General features: G+C 36.9%; 1 protein-coding gene and 1 long non-coding RNA gene across 4 annotated transcripts in view; both read right to left on the reverse strand.

The window, feature by feature from the left end:
* The window catches only part of nphp4 (nephronophthisis 4), a 385,328-nt gene that overhangs the window by 318,275 nt on the left and 46,145 nt on the right, over positions 1-20,908 (reverse strand). For both annotated transcript variants that reach the window (XM_065246844.2, XM_065246843.2), the window contains exons 7-8: positions 7,998-8,191; positions 349-463 (exon numbers count right to left, since the gene is read on the reverse strand). In XM_065246844.2, coding sequence (XP_065102916.1) covers positions 349-463; positions 7,998-8,191 — 309 coding nt within the window. The remainder of the gene's footprint in view (positions 1-348; positions 464-7,997; positions 8,192-20,908) is intronic.
* LOC135729301 (uncharacterized) lies at positions 3,932-6,533 on the reverse strand. Of its 2 annotated transcripts, XR_010525648.2 has the most exons (5): positions 6,091-6,533; positions 5,369-5,435; positions 5,068-5,255; positions 4,656-4,820; positions 3,932-4,072 (listed from the first exon to the last, which is right to left on the reverse strand). It is a non-coding gene; the product is annotated as an uncharacterized lncRNA (long non-coding RNA). The 2 variants fall into 2 exon arrangements; XR_010525647.2 differs by having other exon boundaries at positions 4,656-5,255.

The following is a 20,908-nucleotide window of genomic DNA, read 5'->3' on the forward strand; positions in this document are numbered from 1 at the left end:
TGTGAGATTTGGAGCATCAAAGTTTAATTTCAGTCATTGACTTCACATTGATCTCAAACTTTGGCATGAACTTACTCAGTCAATATTAAAGATATCAAGGTTATATTTTCACAGACTGTTCTTTACATTATGTACTCTAGGATGATTTTTTTTAACAAAACACTATTTCACAAGAAATGACTTCAGATGGGTTTTCACAGCCAGGGTAACAATTGTGTCATAACAAGCTCAATTCTAAAAGATGTGTGCATAGATTGAAATAAAAATCACTGGGAGCACAATTAAAAGGGGATATATTCCATCCGCGGTCACCTGAGTGAAAGGTTTTGAAAGATGATTTTGTCTCACCTGCCCGTCTCCAGCCATTGGACAAGAGAAAACATATTGGAGCTGGAAGACGATGCTGAAAGCAGAATGCCTCATCATTTTCAGTGCCACACTGCCACGAAGAGACAGTCTATCACTGCAGGAGGGAGAAAAGAGTGCGAGATCAGTCAAACATCAGAGACAACAACTTAATACATTAAGCTCAGCATGGAAGGTTGTGTAATGGTCCTACACACCCACACAGACCCAGAAAGACTTATGACATTCATTAACTGGCATCCCAGTTAACAGTTTTATGAGATTTGGAACGCTTAGTGTCTATCTCACAAACGTCAACTAGATGCAAACACGTTTCTTGACTCAGACACCTGGTTTGACGCTAAAAATCGTTGTAGAACTTTAAGGGACAGTTCATGTTTGCTTGAAAACCAGTGGATAATGATGCCACATTAACTTGATGAATGAAGTTTGTAAACTTGTATAGCACCATACAAAAAAGAACTCTACATCTGTGGAAACTTAGCAGGACTGCTAAAATGTTTTGTTATTGGTCTTGCCTTAAAGGGGCCATGTCACAATAATTTTTTAAGATGTCAAATAAATCTTTGGTCCCCAGACCACATATATTAAGTTTTAGCTCAAAATATCATCTAGATAATTTAATATAACATGCCATAATTGACACTTTGTAGGTGTGAGAAAAAAAAATGCCGTTTTGGGTGTGTCCTTTAAAATGCAAATGAGCTGATGAAATTCAAACACTGATCGCAATGATGGTGGTTTGTTGCAATTGAAACTTAATAGTGCTGTGAATAATTTTCTCTCTCTCTCTTTCTCTGCACTAAATGGCTGTGCCGTGGTTGGATAGTGCAGATTAAGGGGTGGTATTATTATAATAAGAGCTCCTTATGACATCATAAGGAGAGCCAAATTTCAATGACCTAATTTTTCACGTGCTTGCAGAGAATAGTTTACCAAAACTAAGTTACTGGGTTGATCTTTTTCACATTTTCTAGGTTGAAAGAAGCACTGGGAACCCAATAATAGCACTTAAACATGAAAAAGTCAAATTTTCATGCCATGGGCTCTTTAAAAGTATGTGCAACTTTTGAATCCAGTGGTTATTGTTCCAATATACCAAATTATGCATTTACATTTCATGTTCTAAATTCAACAAGATTATGCACTCATCACGTATATACTGTAGCTTTTACAGTCTGATCTTTAAAAGACCCTTTTGCGATAAAAAAATTCAAACAAATATAAACATCTCCTTTTCTATACAACAAGCTCACAATAAAAGACGTTTATAGTTCGCATATTTAAAACATCTAATTTTCTAAAAAAAAATTAAGAAGAAGAAAGTTGTTAAACTGACAAAATGAGTCAAAAAAGTTAGCTTTAAACAGTGTTACTACACGCTAAAAACGAAGGTGTTAACATTCCAAACACAGGATTTCTGTCAAACACACTTTTGCAGACCCGTGTCAGATCATTTGCATCATTATCCACGAGTTTTCACACAATCACACTCGCGCTCGATGCCGTCATCGCGACAGTGTCGGGTTGGGCATGTGAAGTAGAAGTTTTAGTGCTAACGTCTCTATAATTACACCCAATTTCTCTCTCTCTCTCTCTCTCTCTCTTGTAAAGGGCAGAGTGTGATGCTCCACTCTCATAGACACCTAATTTCTCTCATTGGGTAATTATAGGCCTCGTTCTCTCGCAGTGCATAACAGTGCTTGTGACTAGTTCTCAGAGTTCTCACATGGCAGTGGTGATGTGAATCAATTTACGTAGGAGACGAAGTGAAGCGGACATCGGTGATCAAACCTTCATTTTCTTAATTTTTGTACTGCTATAAATAGGATGCAACAACAAAGAGACATTCCTTAGACCCTAGATGCACATAACAAAGTCATTCTGTAAATGACTTGTTGTCCTGCTAGAATTACTGTTTTAATTAAACACAAGAGTAAAAACTCAAGAGGCCTTGGTTTAAAAATTAGAACTGATCTTAAAATACTTTCTGCAAAAGAATCTCCGGAGAAAAGACGTGTAAATCACGCAGAATCCATATTTGATAAAGACCGTGTTAAATAAGAGATGGAGATGATGAAAAGGAAGGAGATGAGGACACGGTTAAGCACCAGGGAGAAGAAACAATGTGGGGAACAAGACAGGCGGGGCATTAGGTTAAACATGGCATACTGTAAAATTCCTTGTTGTAATAAAATTATTACGTTTAATTCATTTGAAATTACAATTTATTTCAACTAGTAAGGAGTTCTATAAAATAAAAAAATACATTTGAAATAACTTGATTATAACTTGATAAGCTGATTCAACTTTATCTTTTATTATTTATAGCAACTGCAGGCTAGTCAAGAAAGTTTAAATTAGTTGTAAATTTAAGCTGATTTAACTTAAAAATTTAAGTGCAACAGGCATATTTTACAGTGTAGGATTCTGAAACTTTCTGACAGTGGAGTATTCATATTAAAGGAGCAGTTCACACGAGAAATCAATTTTTTTTGTCTAAATACTTAATTCCCAATCTATATGATTTTTTCTTTCATTCTCCCATAAAACGACAAAAATGTTGAGCAGCTTTTTAGGCAAGTTTCTGTCTACACTGTAAAAAATTTCCCTGTAAAATAACAGTAAAGAGCTGGCAGCAGAGACGCCAGCAGTATACTGTTATTTTTACGGTATTTATACGTAAAATGACTTTACGGTAGTAGTCTGTAAACCAGAAAAACTGTATTTTTCTGTATTTATATAATTAACAGTAAAGAGCTGGCAGCAGAGACGCCAGCAGTATACCGTTATTTTTACAGTATTCATACGTAAAATTACTTTACGGTAGTAGTCTGTAAACCAGAAATACAGAATACTTCTGTAGTCACACTCTTAAATGATTTCACCGTCTAATACAGTAAAAAAATAAATGCATATTTCTGTGATTTATTTGGAAACTAAAATAATATTGTTTAGGTTAAAGGAACAACCTAAACAATATTATTGTAATTTCCAAATAATCACAGAAATATGCAGCATTTTTTACTGTATTAGAAATAACATCAATTTAGCAGTTTCTAAAAATTCTTCATTGATATTTAAAATAAATATCTCCCAATGAACTTGCCAATGAATTCCCAGGGCTAAAGACAGTTGCTTAAGATATGCATTATTGTGAATATTATGCAAAATAAGCAACAAAAACTTCCAAATCAAACACCTTTATTTCAAAGAACAATGTCTATGTCAACATGACTACAAAAAAAGTAAAGAAAATAAATCCAGTTGGACAATGCTGAAAAGAGCTTTCTAGAAGTAAACAGAAACAGTAGTGTCTTGCTTTAGACTATGGCAATAAACTTAACATTCTTAAATTGCTCGTCAAAGACTGCCCCTAATCCTTACCAAATGTGAAGGGCATAACCTATAGTTTACTTTTTTATTTAAGACATAAGTTTGAAAACATACCTAAGGCCATTTTGAAACTATTATAGTACAGTAGAACATTTTGTCAGGATGTATCAATAATATGCATAAAAACATTTAGGATGAAACCGTAGGGTAGGCACCGCTGCCACTGCAAGCTAGACTTGCAGGTTACCTCTTAAAATTGTCCTGTGAGGTAGGTTTGTGTTTTTACATCTTAGTTCTTGTGGATCCAGAAGAGACGATCATCACTTTGATAGCCGCTGTTCCTCTCTGCAGCATTATTCCAGTGCTGCCACTGTCAAAGAACAAAAAACAATTATACTCATAAATAAACTAAACAATCACGAATGTAAAGTATAAACTCCAAGCTAATGCTTATGAAGTAAAAAATACCAGTACTCTTGTGGCTAATTGTGGCAATAGACCCTTTTACTGTTTGTACACAATGATGACGTGGCAGCGTATGCGCGCGCATTTAGGCAACGGAAGTATCGTAAGAATCAACAGTGAAGCAACACAAACAGTAAGTTATTTTAAAAAAATTGACTTTATCAACATTTTCAACACAGCTACCAGATCCGTGTACTATAGTGGAGTGGATAAAAGACGTTAGCAGATGGCCAAAAATAAAGTTGCCAGATACATATATACGTATATTAGTATATTATATTAGTGCAACCAAACGCAACAACGGGACATTTTGATGTTGAGAAACCGTTTTAATAAACTTTCTGAGTTGCTACCACGTTAGAACCAATGGGGAATAACACCACTTCCGTTGCCCAAATGCGCGCGCAGGCTATTTGATCACGTGAGCTGTAAAAGGGTCTATACCAGACTGTCAAAACAATGAGAAAAATATTACCGTATATACTCACAGATCTATATGAAGTTCCATTAAAAAGTCAAGGAGATTCTTCAGTAGCATGGCCACATGACTGCAGAAGACGACTTCTGGACCATCACACCTTTCTTCTTAGAGACAACCTTGCTTGATGATTTTGGCATTTGTCCCTCTCTCTGGATTTATATCAATGAAGCGCCTGAAATCAAAAGCAATTAATTGTTTTTTGTCTTCTTCATTGCACAAATTGAGTGGATTTAATGACATCAAATGGAGTTATAAAAAAGTCTATACCCTGTGTGTGTGTGTGTGTGTGTGTGTGTGTGTGTGTGCGTGCGTGCGTGCGTGCATGCGTGCGTGCGTGCGTGTGTGTGTGTGTATGTGTAGGTGTGTAAGTGTTGAGGCTTGAAATGTACAGTACTAATTCCATTTTATGCATAACATACAAACACATTAATTTTGAATTCCACAGGGCAGGCTGTCTCATCTTGATACTGAAGGCTTAAAATGTTGTAGGTTGCAAACATAGCAGCAAGTCCAATTGCAAATGTTGGTGTGATGCCCTCAGAGATTACACAGCCCTTAAAGGTGATCATCCAACCTTTAATTGTGACTTGCCTTGTAGCACTTGAAACTTAACAACATGGAAATACTTGTTACTTTGTTTAAACATTTGTAAACTCAAGATGAATGGCCGATAAGATATGCAATGCTTCTATCAATGAATCTAAATTAAATGTATATTACCAGGTATCAGGCGAGGACTTGCAGGAAGACTGAGAGTTGTCTCAACATCAACTGCAGTGGCAGATACCTGAAGGGAACAAATACATTATCCTTACCATAATAAGATTTTTAAGATGAACATTTATAAAAAGGACAATAACTAGTAAACACTCGGTGGAATGTAACCAAGAGGTGAACGAGGTAGGCTTCTGAAGTACCTACAATCAAACTTCTAAATATATTTGACATCCAAAATTTAAAGGGTAACAATTTACATGCAGCATCCTTTAAACCACAAAATAATTTACACCTCTCTTTTTACATATGTAGTAGTTCTCTCACAAATTAGTACACACATTGCATTCACAAAGAGTCCAGAAAGACAATATTTTACACCAATTTGGCGTTTAAAAAGAAAAATGCAAAGTTCAACTTTAACCGAGCTACAATTAGCTTTATTTTCTTGTTAACTGTTTGTAAAACACTTTTCAATAAAGTCAACACAAACAAAATAAAACTCAAAAAAACCATCTCGGTTAGTCGATGTTCATATAATCCTATGGTTTGGTTGAAATAAATTCTTTAATAAGTGTTGTTTCTCAAATTCAGAAGTAAAAGTAATATTGTTAATGGCTATTCAAATCTAAGCCTCACTGTTAGATGACACGTTTAAATCCCTATAAGATAAGCTTCTATCAGTTGATATCAAGCATTCTTGGCAATATGAATAAGATTTGAATTACCGTTTCATTTGTAGATGCAAGACCCGATCAATTTGATGAAGAACACTTGACGATGTGCAGCACGTCATCTAAATTGTACGTCCTCTTCTGGAAAATCTCCTATCCAAATAATGGTTCCCGAAATTCCATCCAGGAGTTAATGGCAAATTATATCTGTATTTTTTAAAGAAAATTGACCAAAAGTAATAGGCTAGCTTCAATTTATAAGACTAACATTGCTTAGCTTCTGACCGTGCTCCAAATTCCCCAGTCAACACGCATTTTCGAGAAAATACTGTATTGTCCTGTAATTTAAAACATCAACTTACTGTTGAGGGCCTCTGTCTTGTTGCTCCAATTTAATCAGCCCACAATGCATTGCTAACTACAGTACTAAACTGTTTAACATGAAAACAGTGTTTTACTGTTGAAAATTGGCTGTTAATTTACAGCAATTGCTTACAGTGTAATTTTGTTCAAGATTTTGCTGCATCCACTCACAAAAATAAAGTTTTATATATTTACTGTATGAAATGTACAAAATATCTTCATGAAACATTATCTTTACATAATATACATAGATTTTTGGCAGAAAAATGGTTTTGACCCATACAATGTATTTTTGGCTGTCTTTACAAATATACCCAAGTGAGTTTTGTGGTCCAGTGTCACATTTGATATGTAAGAAAATAAAAATCTTGACCTTTGACTAGTGTTCATCTGTGCATGTTTTTATTCAAACTTGTAATCAAACAGTGTTCGTGTCATAAGTTATGTTTCCGTCAACATATTTCTATGCAAATTTGGGATATTGCATAAAAAAATGCCAAGATTAATTCCAAAAATGTGCTCAACTGAGTCGGAAAAATCTCTTATGGGATAAGAAATCAATAATAGATACACTTTAACCAAATAAATCCCTAGTTTTGCATTAACAAATGTTGTGCTTGATGGATAGCATAACTAACCAGTGGGGCGATCTTATAGCACGGCATATGAAACGCTGTTTAGGACATCTTAACTCTTTCCCCGCCAGCATTTTTTATGATTTTCACAAAAGTTGAATGCTTTCCAGAAAATGATCTTCTTGAAATTTGAAAGAACAGACCCTCTGCTTTTAAAAAAAACCCTGTTTTATCCTACTTTCATTTGATCTCTTTTTATCACCTCTCAAATGTAGGTAGGTTTCTTTAAACATACACATTTTTGAGCAAAAGCTGAGATAAATCCATTTTTCCAGGACTTTTCATAGAGATCAGATTCAGAGCGATGATCAAAACATATACAGAGCTCTTCCTGTTTGCCCTAAGGGGTTGCTTTCAGGTTTTAGTAAGAGTGCCTCCTGGTGGATAATAGTGGAAATATGGATTGCCTAAAAAACTCAATGGTGGGGAAAGAGTTAAAATGAATAGGAAATGTCTGTCATCTAAATCTTTCTCCAAAAACTGTCTTTCTTGACTGCATTCTCAAACATGAGGAATTTACCTTCGAAAGCATGAAGTGCAAATCATTTATTATATACAAAAAAAAGATAGTATACAGTGGCTTCACCTGCTTTTCTTACTGATATTAAGAGCCAGATTTGTAGGAAGTGATGCTTTTGTTCTCTTTTACTCACTGGATGGAAACGCTGTTTTATTCGCAAATGTTTTATGCAATACGTTTAACAGGCAACCTTGGATGGAAACAGCTAATGTTGCCTAGCAAGCTTGAAAATGCACATGTACAGATAAGATCTGAGATCTAAAAAGCCATTTTTATTGCGCTTTATTAATTTTTCTTTTTTGGGTGAACTATTGCTTTAACGGCGTACACACAATGATAGAGCTAAATATCAGGATTGTTAGAAATCTGACAGTAAATAGCAGTACAACAACATTCCTCAGTTTGTTTGTTTTTTTTTTGAGGCAGATGAACGAAGCACTCACTTGATTTTTTCCATGGAGGTCTGTCTGATGCTGTCACCTGCGCCGGCTCCACGGGCCCCAGCAGCTCTGCTCCCCACGGCCTCACGCTCAAGCACCAACACCTGGGGCTTCTCCACCCAACCCCAGCCATTATGGACCCCAACAAGCAGCCTGCGCTCCTGCACCACAACCGAGCGACCCTCTGCACCCCTGTTCTGATCACACACATACACACGTGATGGGAATTAAAAATCTTTTCTGATCATGACATTCCCACAGTATAACAGGAACATGTATTGGTACACGTGAGAAGAATTGCATGTGTGCTCTGCCAGAGGGAGTGCTGTGTTTGGCAGGCCTTGTTAACGTTTAATCCTCAGTGGAGATATGGGAAGGGAACATGTGGATTGTGTCTGAAAGCCATACAGTTCTGACTCCTTTGTGAGGAGAAAGTGAGAGGGGCATGTAAGCTCTATTGATCCTTCCTCTCTTCGGATTGAATCTGAATGGCATTTCTCTGGTAAGTGGAAAGCGTAGCACTCGGAGGAAAAAAATACAGAGAACGGAACGGACTGATTTACTAAAGTGGTATACTGGAAACCCAAGAAAGTCTCGATAGACGTGTTGGGATTTTATTTATTTGCACTATTTTAACTGCTTATTCAATGCAGCGATGTGCACCAATCAGGCAGAATGCGATAAAGCGATGTGCACTAAGCCATTCTGTTGGCAGCTTGCAATCTATTTTTGTCACGTTGTGCTGGATATATCTCTGCCTGCAGTAGGATCTCGCTGGTCCAAAATCCCATTTCACATAACTGCATTTTAAACATCAGATTCTAGGTGCTGTTTAGTGTTGTATTTTTATTCTAAAACTGTAAGTTACCCAATGAGTCATTTGAAACTGGGGAAGGTAAAGTAGTTTAACTACTAAAGTTACACTTTTATAAAGTAATTTTAAGTAACTCTAAACCAAGCTGCTCTACAAGCTACTAAAAAAATCAACTAGCTGCACTGAAGCTATTGGCGGATATATCTTTTTAGATAAAGGCGTACCCTTATTATGTACATGGTATCTCATTTAGCATCACTTTTTGATGTGCAAACTTTGACACTCAGGGTTCCCCTTCAGCACCATTTTTTGACATGCAGGGTACTTTCAGTTATTTGGCTTATGGGTGATTCTCACGAAATTAGACTTATGAGGTGTCATGAAACATTTTGATAAAAAAAAGTAAATGCAAAGTAAGATTATCAAAATAAGAGGCATACAGTTACAAACATCTCTTCATGTACTATTTTGGACATGATTTTAAATGACATCATAGAAAAAACAATTTTGTTGTTTTTTCCACATTTAAGGGGAAAATTTTCATTGCCGCAACGTGTCCATGACTGGATTTGGGTTCTTTGACATGAAAATATTTATAATTAAAAAATCTAAAAAATAAAAAGCTTCAGTGCATGTTATACTATAAACATTTACAGTAAAGAAACGTGGTATTTGGTGATCATTGATAAATGTAGAGACAATAATAAGGAATAAAAATGTATCCAAGACCAATTTTCTCATCCTCCGCAACAATTTTCAATCATTGTTTAGGCCCTCAAGGAACTAACATTTTCAAAGAAAAAAATGTTGGAAGGCACATAATTGGCTGTAACACTCAAGACGGCTACCAGGTAAGCAGTTTTTACTTTTTCTCTTCAGATAAAAGTTGAAATTTGGTTTGTCATAGTACCTTAACAACTTTTTAGTTCTCATTACCGAAACATGAGTTTGTAAATGCATATATATAATGTAATATTCATGTTGCGGTAATGATAATTTTTGATAATGTTATACTATAAACATTTACAGTAAAGAAACATGTGGTATGTGGTGATCATTGGTAAATGTAGAGACAATAATACGGAATATAAATGTGTTCAAGACCAATTTTCTCATTCTCCGCAACAATATTCAATCATTGTTTAAGCCCATAAGGAACTAACATTTTCAACAAAAAAAAAAAATGTTGGAAGGGATATATTGACTGTAACACTCAAGATGGCTACCAGGTAAGCAGTTCTTATTTTTTCTCTCCAGATAAAAGTTGAAATTTTGTTTGTCATAGTACCTAGACAACTTTTTAGTTCTCATTACCGAAACATGAGTTTGTAAATGCAAATATATAATGTAATATTCATGTTGCGGTAATGATCATTTTTGATAATGATAATCTAAAAAAATTAAATAATTCTATAGGAAATATTTTTTTAAATTATCTAAAAATAATGTTATTGTAAGTTCAGACCTTATGTGCAAAAATTTCCATTGCATGACACCTAATAAATCTGGATTTCGTGAGAATCGCCCTTATGTGTTGAATAAAGATGTCATTACAAGTAGAAATCATTTTAGATTTTCACTTTAACCCTTAAACTCTGCGGACCCGCTGGCGGGTCCAAAACTGCGTCTTCAAAAATGTGTAAAAGAGGTTCTTGGGCACAAAGTTTTCTAGACAATTTGATACATTTACTCCAAGGTATGTGGGCAGATAACCCTTTTAAATTCAGGCATGCCCAATTCTGCAAAAATTATACTGCAAAGTAAAAGTAGATGTAACTTCTTAAACGGTAAATTTTAAATAATTTTTTTCCGGAACGGATGTCCGTAGTTTCCCATTGGAAGCAATGGCATATCTAGACTGTTAATGTCTTCATAGTGACACGAAATTCATGTAAAAAAATGTTTAGTTTTTTTAATGCCTTTTTACATTTTCAATTTTCTGTTATTCTGAGGTCATATTATTGTATTTGGAAAGGTGGTCCTCCTGTTTTTAAACAATCATTGGTGGGCCATAAGTTGCAAGAGGTTGAGAACCCCTGCTTTAAATCCTTAAAAAAAATTGCTTTAGCACAAGTTGTCAGGGTCTCCAGACAGTAAAACGCTATCCCTTCCCATCACATATCAAAACATCATGGCCATCCATTACCCCAACCTCAAGAAAGTTTTTGCGGATCCTAAATATTGGGGGTGTAACTCAGAGTCTACCTCTTAGCCAGCAGCTGTCTCGGTTAGTCAGTGTCCAGACATGTTTACAATAACTCATCAATTAAACGCCAGCCCGCTGCCATTTTCTGAGGGCTACCAGCAGACACCTGGCGTTTGGAAGATGCATCGGTTCCGAGACGATGTGGCAGGAGCAGTCAGATGTTATTAATTGCAACATTATAGAGGATCTGTAAAAGAAAGTATGAGACTAACAGCTCTTCTCTCCTGCTTGTCCTCAGGGTGAGAGTCGAATCTATCTGCTCAGGCCTCCCACTCACCGCTCCTCCAATTAGCATATCAATTGTGCGGCATGTTTTATATGCAGGACCAGAAGAGGCGGCCCGCGTGTATCCCGCTTTACACCGTGAATCATCATCCACTACGGCAGTCGCTATGAGAGCACCTCTAAATCCTTTCTATAAGTGGACCTAATGCAGTTTTGTGTCGAGTTCGGCTTAATAGGTCAGAAGTGTGCATTTTTATAAACGCGATGGGTTCTTGGTGTGTTGTGAATGTGCACGAGTACTGGTTGATAACTAGTGGGGTATATTATTTCAGTGCCTTTGAGTCTTTACTGAATAACTCTGTATGAATAAATAATGTCCTGTAAGACATTAATTTGTGGAGGAATGTAAAGCTATAAGGCTTTAATGTAACGCCTTACCTTCTACAGAATCACAAATATTGCCCATTTACATCCATATTTATGTATTTGGCAGATGCTTTTATCCAGAATGACTTACAGTGGATCCATGATATACATTTTTTTATCAGTGTGTGCCCTCAGGGGGGATCGAATCCATAACCTTTGCATTCCTAATGCAATGTTCCACCAGTTGAGCTACAAGACCACCTTTTGCCCCCCCCCCCATTATAACAGCTATGGTAATGGCCCTGTGAGACACATTCATTTTCTATGCTTTCTATAACCTTCATTTTGGTGTCAAATCACTTGTGGGTGACATGAAAAACTCTGTTTCTGAGGACCAATTAACTGGAGAGTATTTTGAAACATTGTCGTGTAACAGGCATAAAAAACCAATGCGTTGCGTAGAGGACACAGTGCTCCGTAGAGACTGTGTATTCAGCAATTATTTATTTCATGCCTGTTTTCATGAACAAAAGCGGTTTCAGTCGAGGGAGATAATTAAGCAATTAAATCACAAAGTGATGTGCCTGTTGTCAGCAAATACCTGTAATACAAAACCCTCAGGTGACACGGGCCAATGTTGCATTTGAGTACATGATCGCTAAAACAGCTGCAAAGACACTACAGACAGATAGCACATTAATGTAGGATTTATTGTAATGGCACACAGATGATATTTTTCAGGTCAGAAGATCTTGTGGAATCCATCACCATTTCGCTCATACAGTAGGTCTAAGGTTTAAACCATATATTTTGATATATTGAGAACACTATAAATTACAAAGAAGAAATTACATTTAAATTAGAATGTTAAATAAATTATTTTGCACCGAAAACCAAAATTACTAAGATGCTGAGACACTAACCAATAGGGCTGTGTATCGCCAACAATTCCCCGATACGATACGTATCCCGATACAAGGGTCCCGATACGATGCGCATCACGATACAAGACTATTTTGAATTACATTTTTGTTCAGAATTTAGTAACATTATTATTATTATTATTATTATTTGTTTATTGTACATTGAATAAGCAGTGTTGTAACAGTTGTGTTTTTGCCATTCATTTATTACCTATTAGAAATATTTAAAATCCCAGAGTTAGTACTTAACTTATGTTTTTTTTAAAAGCAGTTTTACAAAGATGGTGCCTTACTCTTGTCTCTCATTATTCTACATCTATGAATATATCTATAAGCATGCAGTCAGACTTAATACTATTTAATAGAAATCAGATTATTAATGTGACAGTTATAGTTTGAAGTAGCTCTGTATCTCTTCTCTAGACATACACTTTTCACATGCAAATCTTTGTCGTGTTTCTTCTCAAATGCGTTAGTACTGTTTTATAAGAGCATGGCTAATGAAGCCCTTTGCAGTAGTATAGGCTAAGATATCTGCGCTTTCATACTGAACTCATTGACTTTAATGCGTGCGCGCGAGAGAGCGCGAGTACGCGGCTCACTATGCAGACACGTGCGCCAGCGAGACAGACACGCAAAGTGAAAGTATACCCCGCCACCTTTAACTCTACGTACTCCGCGGGACACATGCGTCCTTTCCATATCAATCACGGATCAACAGCAATTCGTCACGTTACTTTCAAAAGTACATCTGAATCGATACGGAAGATGCTGTATCGATGTGCGCATAGTCAGGCATCCATGACGATGTATCGTCGTATCGATATTTTGAACACAGCACTACTAACCAAACTGTGATGTTGTTTTAGGTTTTCTGGTTATTGAAGTATTGAACGCCTTTATTGTCATTGCATTTTTCAGCTTACAACATAATTAGAAGCACTGCTCCTGACTGGTGTTAGGGAAAAAAGTATAACCACAGGCAATAAATTATACGATTAGACCATAGCCAGAAATCGCGCGGGGGGGGGGGGGGTCGGGGGGTTAGGACCCCCTCATCTGAGGGTTGCCCCCCTAAAATATCATTAAAATAGGTGTATTGAAAATAATTTAATGATTTATAAAACTTAAAATAGTGTGTAAGAAGTAAAACAATACAAATGCAAATGGAGCAACAACAGAAAAAGTTTTAAACATTTTAATTCCCCCCTCCCTTGGTTTGGTCCACTGCCAGCGCCCTTTTTACCTCACCGCCGACACACAGTCGGAAAGAGCCCTTTGGCGACTTATTTGTGCGTGTGTGTGTGCATCACTGCCTTATCACTTGCCAATGTTTTAGAGAATGACACAACATGTGTCAAAAGCAGCATGTACACCAGCTCACTGTAACATTTTACCATTATAATGATGTGTAATTAGCACAATAAGCTTTGACATTTAATCCAACAACTCTCTTCACTTAAAGCCAAGTATAAAGTATTTAATGCATTCGAAGTGACAGATGGATAGAAAGCACAGAAATAGATGGGAATGATAAAAGGAAAGAGATAAGTGTGGAAAACAAGCCTGTCTTATCTTTACATATCGGCTACAAAAACATCTTATTTCTATTTCAAACTCCTCTGTTTTCCTCACGCTCTCCTTCTCATCTGCTCTCTGTGCTGTCACAGATTTCACTTCCTGTGCCCAAAATATGAATATTTTAGAGCTAAGAAGCTTAAAGGGAACAATGAAATGGCCTGAAGTTAAATCATACCCCATTTCCAGCATCATGGAGCAGAGAAAGCGAGCAAAAGAGAGAAAGAGAGAGAGAGAGAGAAAAGGATCTTTTCGAAGTGATGAACACAGTGCCTTGTATCTCACAGTAATGACAACGCTCATCCTCTATCAACGGCCTCTGTTTCTCATCTGTGAAATATCTTGACTCTAGGGGTCACGCATCGTCTGGCCTGGCGGGTGCAAAAACAGGCCCTCTGACAGATGAGGCCGCTGCTACGGCGACAGGGATAAAGGTATATCAGAGAGAAGTGAACAAATGCACAAGGCTTATATGAAGCTGGAAAAAGTTTATTCCAGCAAACAAACCAAGACTGTCACAGAAATAATGAAAAGTTATAATGGTTGTTTTTATTTTGCATCTATTTGTGCGGCTGTCTCGAACTCATGCATTTCTGTTTGGAGGATCAAGTTTGAAAGAGCTGGCTAAGTCCCTTTGCTCCACGAGTTCTGTATTTATTTCTTATTTGGATTTTAGTTTGCAGGGAATAGATGTGCTCCCATTGGCATCACAAGCAGCGAAATCAGCCTCAAACCAACAAGCCTTTGATGTTTTTTGACGGTGGAATCAGAACAGAGAGCTTAAAAATAGAAACAGTCCTGTTTGAACCTTCATAAAAGACTTCAATTCCTTCTAAAAGAGCATCGCTTATTTAACTCGTGCTTGTTTGGGATCACAATGTTATGCCATGAAATGACAACAGAGTCTTCTCTTATTTCACCCCTGTCTGGATACTGTCACTTTTTTTTAAACAAACGCTGTGGCAAATGCAGTTCAAATAAAGACAGACTTTTGCGAGCAGCAATTTCACTTTGACAATGTTGACGATTAACTGTCACCAATACAGACAATACCCTAACAATACCTCTAACAAAAGCTATAAAAAATGAAAAAATAACGCTGGCTGGCAAATTGATTTTATAGAAATGCCAATGTGCTGAACAGTCTGGTTCAGGCGAGCAATTGGGAAGGTCATTTAAACCAAAATACAGGAATAATGGCAGCAAGCGCAGACAAGCTCTGGAGGGGTGGGGGTCATCATCCCATTCAGACGAAAAGAATTGAAGAGGGCTTTTTTATGAAAAATAAAATTGGTTTTTGAAGGTTATTTCTTTGTAGCCAGCAGCTGAAATGAATAGAGGGTGTCGCTTATTTCAGGGGCACATAAAGACACAAACTTAACTGCAGGTTTAGAGGATTCAACATTTGTATTTATATCCAAGTTGGTTGTTTATTACAAAAGAAACTGCTTTGTTTGTCAATGAAGAGTTTACAGAACTGATTTAAAATCTGCGTAAAATCATCAACAAATACTTGCGTACTGTATTAATAAAATGCATCCACTAAATAAATACTAGTGCAAATAGTTAATATAAAAAATTCAAAGTAAATGTCAAATCTCATAGACACAAACATCATGTCAAGCTGGTGCTAGTCGGACCTTTCAGTTTTTCTAATCGATAATCAATTACATTACTGCGGCAGCAAACTTTACCGAACTAAACTCATAGTGCTGACGGGAGCGATTTACATAACTGACACAAAAGAGATCTTTGGTCAGCAAGTTTTCAATTCTATGAAAATAATATAAGGGTTTGACTGAGCCGGTGACTTTTGTGAGACGACACAAAAGTAGAACTCAAGGGTAAGGGACAGAACAAAGACAAACTTTCTTCTATCAATTTGAATCTGCATCACGGCTCAACCCACATAATAGGCATTTAATGAGTTCATATAACTTGCAATACGTATTGTGATTTATTGACCAATGACTTACGCCTGGAGGAAACCAGGAAATTATTTCCAGTATGAACAGCGACACAATTAATAAGATGCGTGATTGCCTAAAGAACAAGAAGACAATCACGGTTTAACCTTCAGTGTGCACCACGAATTAAATTTACAATTACACACAAAAGATATAAATACCATTGCTCTTTTAAAAAAAGAAGTCGGTGTAAATTAAATACAGAGAATTGCTTCTAACACAAAGATGTTAGAAATGCACGGCTGAAACACTTTACAGACTATGTGAATTGTTAAATACTGAGTTGTGCAGTTTAACCGTTTCACAGTTCTTCACAATTTCTGAGTTCAGATTTTTTTTGGCTGGGCCTGGAGCCACGGAGCATGGCCCAGCTTTAACACAATAATAACTAGTTCTCCTGCTCAATCACGAGCTAGGGACCCTCTATTCAAGTTGCAGTGGTGTTTGAAAGTTAAAGGGACACAAGGCAGCATTTTTATGTTAATAAATCATCTTCGTAAGTCGGTATAAGGTTAAATGACTCATTACAGGACGAATGAAGACTCTCTCGCCCGCCCCTACCACCTGTAGGAAGAATACCCCAATTGCCGACCCACCGTCCTTCGGTTTCGCAAACTCTCAGATATCGCGAGAAGCAGGATCACGTTACGGCAAACAACACAAAGGCAGGCAAACAAAACACAGCTAACGATTGTTGCAAATGGCAGAGCCGGGGAAGAAGCCACGAAAACACTTGACGGAAGATTCCAAGAAAAGAAAAAGAGCTTCAGACCTAATATATATATTAAGGTGACCATACGTGACATTCTTCCCGGACACGCCCTGGCCAGGATTTCGGGTGCGTCTTCCGTAAGTCATATTTGTCAACGCATATTTCGGTCATATTTGTCGATCGACAATATATATATATATATATATATATATATATATATATATATATATATATATATATATATATTTCCCTTTGCTTGTCTATATAGTTCCTAGCCATATTGGCCTAGAAAATCGCAACTTTGAATTTTCTGTTGATCTTAGTACACGATGTCACTACAGAAGAGTCAAGTTTTAAATAGGAAAAATATCAAAACTCTTTGGTTATTTTTGAGCGCGAAGCTCATGGTCTAATCAGATTCGATGGATTGTGCTAAGCTATGCTAAAAGTGGTACCGCCAGACCCAGAGATCAGCTGAATGGATTCCAGAACGTTAAAAATAAAATGAGCTTATTTTCAAAAAAGTGGAGTATCCCTTTAAAATTTGGATAACTTTTTTATTTACTTGGTGGTTTTTATCATTCAAATCTGTCTGTGTCGTTCTGAATGGATTCCAGAACGTTACAAATAAAATGTTTCACTCTAAGGGAGATGGAAAATGAGCCTATTTTCAAAAAAGTGGAATATCCCTTTAAAATTTTCATAACTTTTTTGTTAACTTGGTGGTTTTTATCATTCAAATCTGTCTAGGTGGTTAATAACTGAGAGGCAACCTTCCGATCTCTCTGATGAAGCCAATATGGAAGTGATTTAAACTGCAATTCATCGACTGGCTGCTAGAGGCTGGCTCCAAAAGGGAGAAAATTCCCATATACTGTACCTCCATGTTAAAATGGCCAACTTTACAGTAGAAAATAATATGTTTACAGCCTGGTACTAGGGCTGGGCAAAAAAAATCGATTTTTCGATTAATCGTTTTTTTTTTTAAACATTGTCGATTCAGAATCGATTCTCAAAGAGCAGAATCGATTTTTTTTCCATATTTTTTCCTGCAAAAATTGGTCTTAAGATTAACATTAATCAAATTACTAGTATTCTTCACTAGATGTCTCCCTCTTTTTTGCCTTGCACGATGTTACCAAGGAGCCTGTCATTCTTTCATTCAGTGCTTAAAATGGTGGTTTTAGGTGCTTCATTGACGTTGATGCCACCTTCACATAAAAAGTAAAAGGTATGGAACATTTTAGAATTCGCAAGCAAGACGACAACGACAGTGTTGTGGCTTTTAATTTCCTTTTATTAATTACCCACTTGAATCGAAAATTGAATCGAGAATCGAAATCGAATCGATTTGATAGCTTGTGAATCGAAATTGAATCGATCTGGAACATCTGAATCGATACCCAGCCCTACCTGGTACAGTAAGTGTTTTTGGTCTATATAGCTCATTTTGCCCTTCATGACAACTGTGAGGGGGGTGAATGTTTTTTGTAACTCATCCGTTTAAATTATATTAACTCTTTCCCCGCCAGCAAGTTTAATGCCTTCCAGAAAATGCTCCTTTTTAAATATATAAAAATACAATATATGGAGATAGAAGAACAGACCCTCTGCTTTCAAACAAAAAATCTGTTTCATCCTACCTTAATGTGTTCTGTTTTTATCACCGCTCAAATATGTGTTTCATCAAAAACACCAACATTTGTTGAGATAATTCCATTTTTGTGAAGGACTTTTGATAGAGATCAGATGCAGAGCGATTCTTAAAACATACACGGACATCCAGCTGTTTGCCCTAGGGCAATACTTCCGGGTTTTATACGTTGCGGAAGAGATAATAGCGGTATTGCAGATTGACGAGATAACTCATCAATGGCAGGGAAAGAGTTAAGCTTTAAATTTCTGCATAATTAAGGGCGTGGCCACTTGAGTGACGTTGAACAGCCACTGCTGCACTAAAATCGAGCTAGGCGAGCGTGGTTTCAGCAACCAGTCTTTTTACCCATTTTCGGATATCCGCGAGTGATGTGCGGTGACGCGGAGCCAAGATGGCGACGGCGGGCACCACCTACTTTAAGCTTCAAAAACAATCTTCAGAAACCTATGTCACAGACACTACATCCATCTTTTATATAGTCTATGTTAATAACACATTTTTCTGTGGTGTGAAAAACTGTAAATATCACTTATTTAATGTCACGTTACACAGACTTTGAGATGCACTCTAATAAAGACTTCCGTAATAGTGCCCAGGAAAAGGCCATTTCACCCTTCATAGTTGTGGTCCCTTGCAGAAAAATACATTATTTGCATTGGTAAAACTTTGATTCTGGTATACTTTTGGTTACACAAAAAATAATCAGGGCAAATGTGTACAACAACATGTGCAAATAGCGTTGTAAAAGTGTGTCAGCATGTCATTTCCTTTTAATAACTTTAATACCAAGAATAAATGCATTAGTTGTTAGAAATCACTAAGTTTCCCATTAAACAAAAATTTTGTGTTGATTTGCTCTTTTAAAATTTACGGCCAGGATGCTATGATGTTTTTTGGTTGGTTCCTGGTCTAAGTCTACTGAGCCCTTCCCCAAATCTCAATGACTTTCATATAACTATCTTTTAATGTCTAGGGGAAATTGTTCTGCCAATTTTATTATCCAGCAGGCAAAAGCACACCACTTTAAAAAGTAATATCACAACTCTCCTCAACAAGCTACACCAGATATTATTTATGTCCACAGCACATAAACAGTGTGGAGCGATTTACTGTATGCGCCATAAATTTAGCACCTAACTTATTACCTAATTTCAAGGCTTGTAAGAGAAGAAACAAATGTGTGTAATTAAATGCGGGAATTAAAGTCTACAGTATGTGATATAGGACAGAAATCAGGACCTAATTGTATTTCACAAAAGACACATAACGTAAAAAGCTGTTGAGAAACACAAACAGATTTGTTTAATTAGTAGGGTGATAAAACTAGACTTTATAAAGTCATACATCACATCTTAACCATAAGTACCTCTCCATCAGACATGCTGAAGAAACTGTGAGGGTTAGAAAAACAACATGACACAGAATGAATGACCATGAAATTCAGCAAATCAAAGTGTTGAGCAGAACGTTGCTCACGGCGGACAAACGCAAGAACCTTTTGTTAACGCTGATGCCTTTGCATAAGGTATAATCCATAAACCTGCAGGTTACAATAAAGTACCACGTAGTTGCAATATATTGCAAACAGTGGCTCGAATGAGGCTGCGTCTGTTTTCTAATCTTTATATCCGTAATTCTCAACACTTTCAGAGCAGCTCCACTCATTTCTGTAATGACTTGAGGGTGTTTTCATGATTATGCATCAGAGTTTTCTATTAGATGCTTGCTATGGTTTTCACCAGCTAGGAGCTGCGATTTATAAATGATTTGTATAATTTCAGGCCATGCTTTAGAGTTTAGACATCGTTTTTCAATAAGTATGTACATATGCGATCAACTCGCATGACTATGGTTTTGTGTTTTTGCCAACAAGAGCATCCCAGCGTGCCTTCAGAATAGAAATGAATACAGTTATATATCATATCTCGGGCTTTTAAAGAGATTGTGAGCGTGCGTGTGTGCCCACACTGCGAGATGCTGGCTCACACTGTGATGAGTCACGCAGGATGTGTAACAGCAATATCATTAGCATATTATCCTCATCCTCCCTCATTTCTCTCACTCTCTCTCACACGCACGCACACACAGCTTTCAATTGTTGTAGATGACAAACACCTCTCACTGATGATGCTAATCACTGCCCTCTGCTAAGCAGTACATCAACAGAAATGCACATAAGCACAGATGTACACAAAATCTACAAGGGCAGTTTCCACACGCAAAAATGTTTGGGAACGAAGGTGACAAAGAGCCTCCTACTGCCAACCTCTAACACAGCCAATCAAAAATAACACCCAAAACTGTTTCCCAGAGGCTCTGAAATAGATTTACCAGAAAATGCTGAACGAGTAGATTTAGCTCATGCGGCGGTGGCGCTCTTACACAACTTATAAAACCGGAAAGTATTCCCTAAGGGCATCCACTTCAAACTCTGTATGTTTTGGGATCGCTCTGAATCTGATCTCT

Source organism: Paramisgurnus dabryanus, chromosome 11 (genome assembly GCF_030506205.2).
Source record: "Paramisgurnus dabryanus chromosome 11, PD_genome_1.1, whole genome shotgun sequence".
Classification (NCBI taxonomy): Eukaryota; Metazoa; Chordata; class Actinopteri; order Cypriniformes; family Cobitidae; genus Paramisgurnus; species Paramisgurnus dabryanus.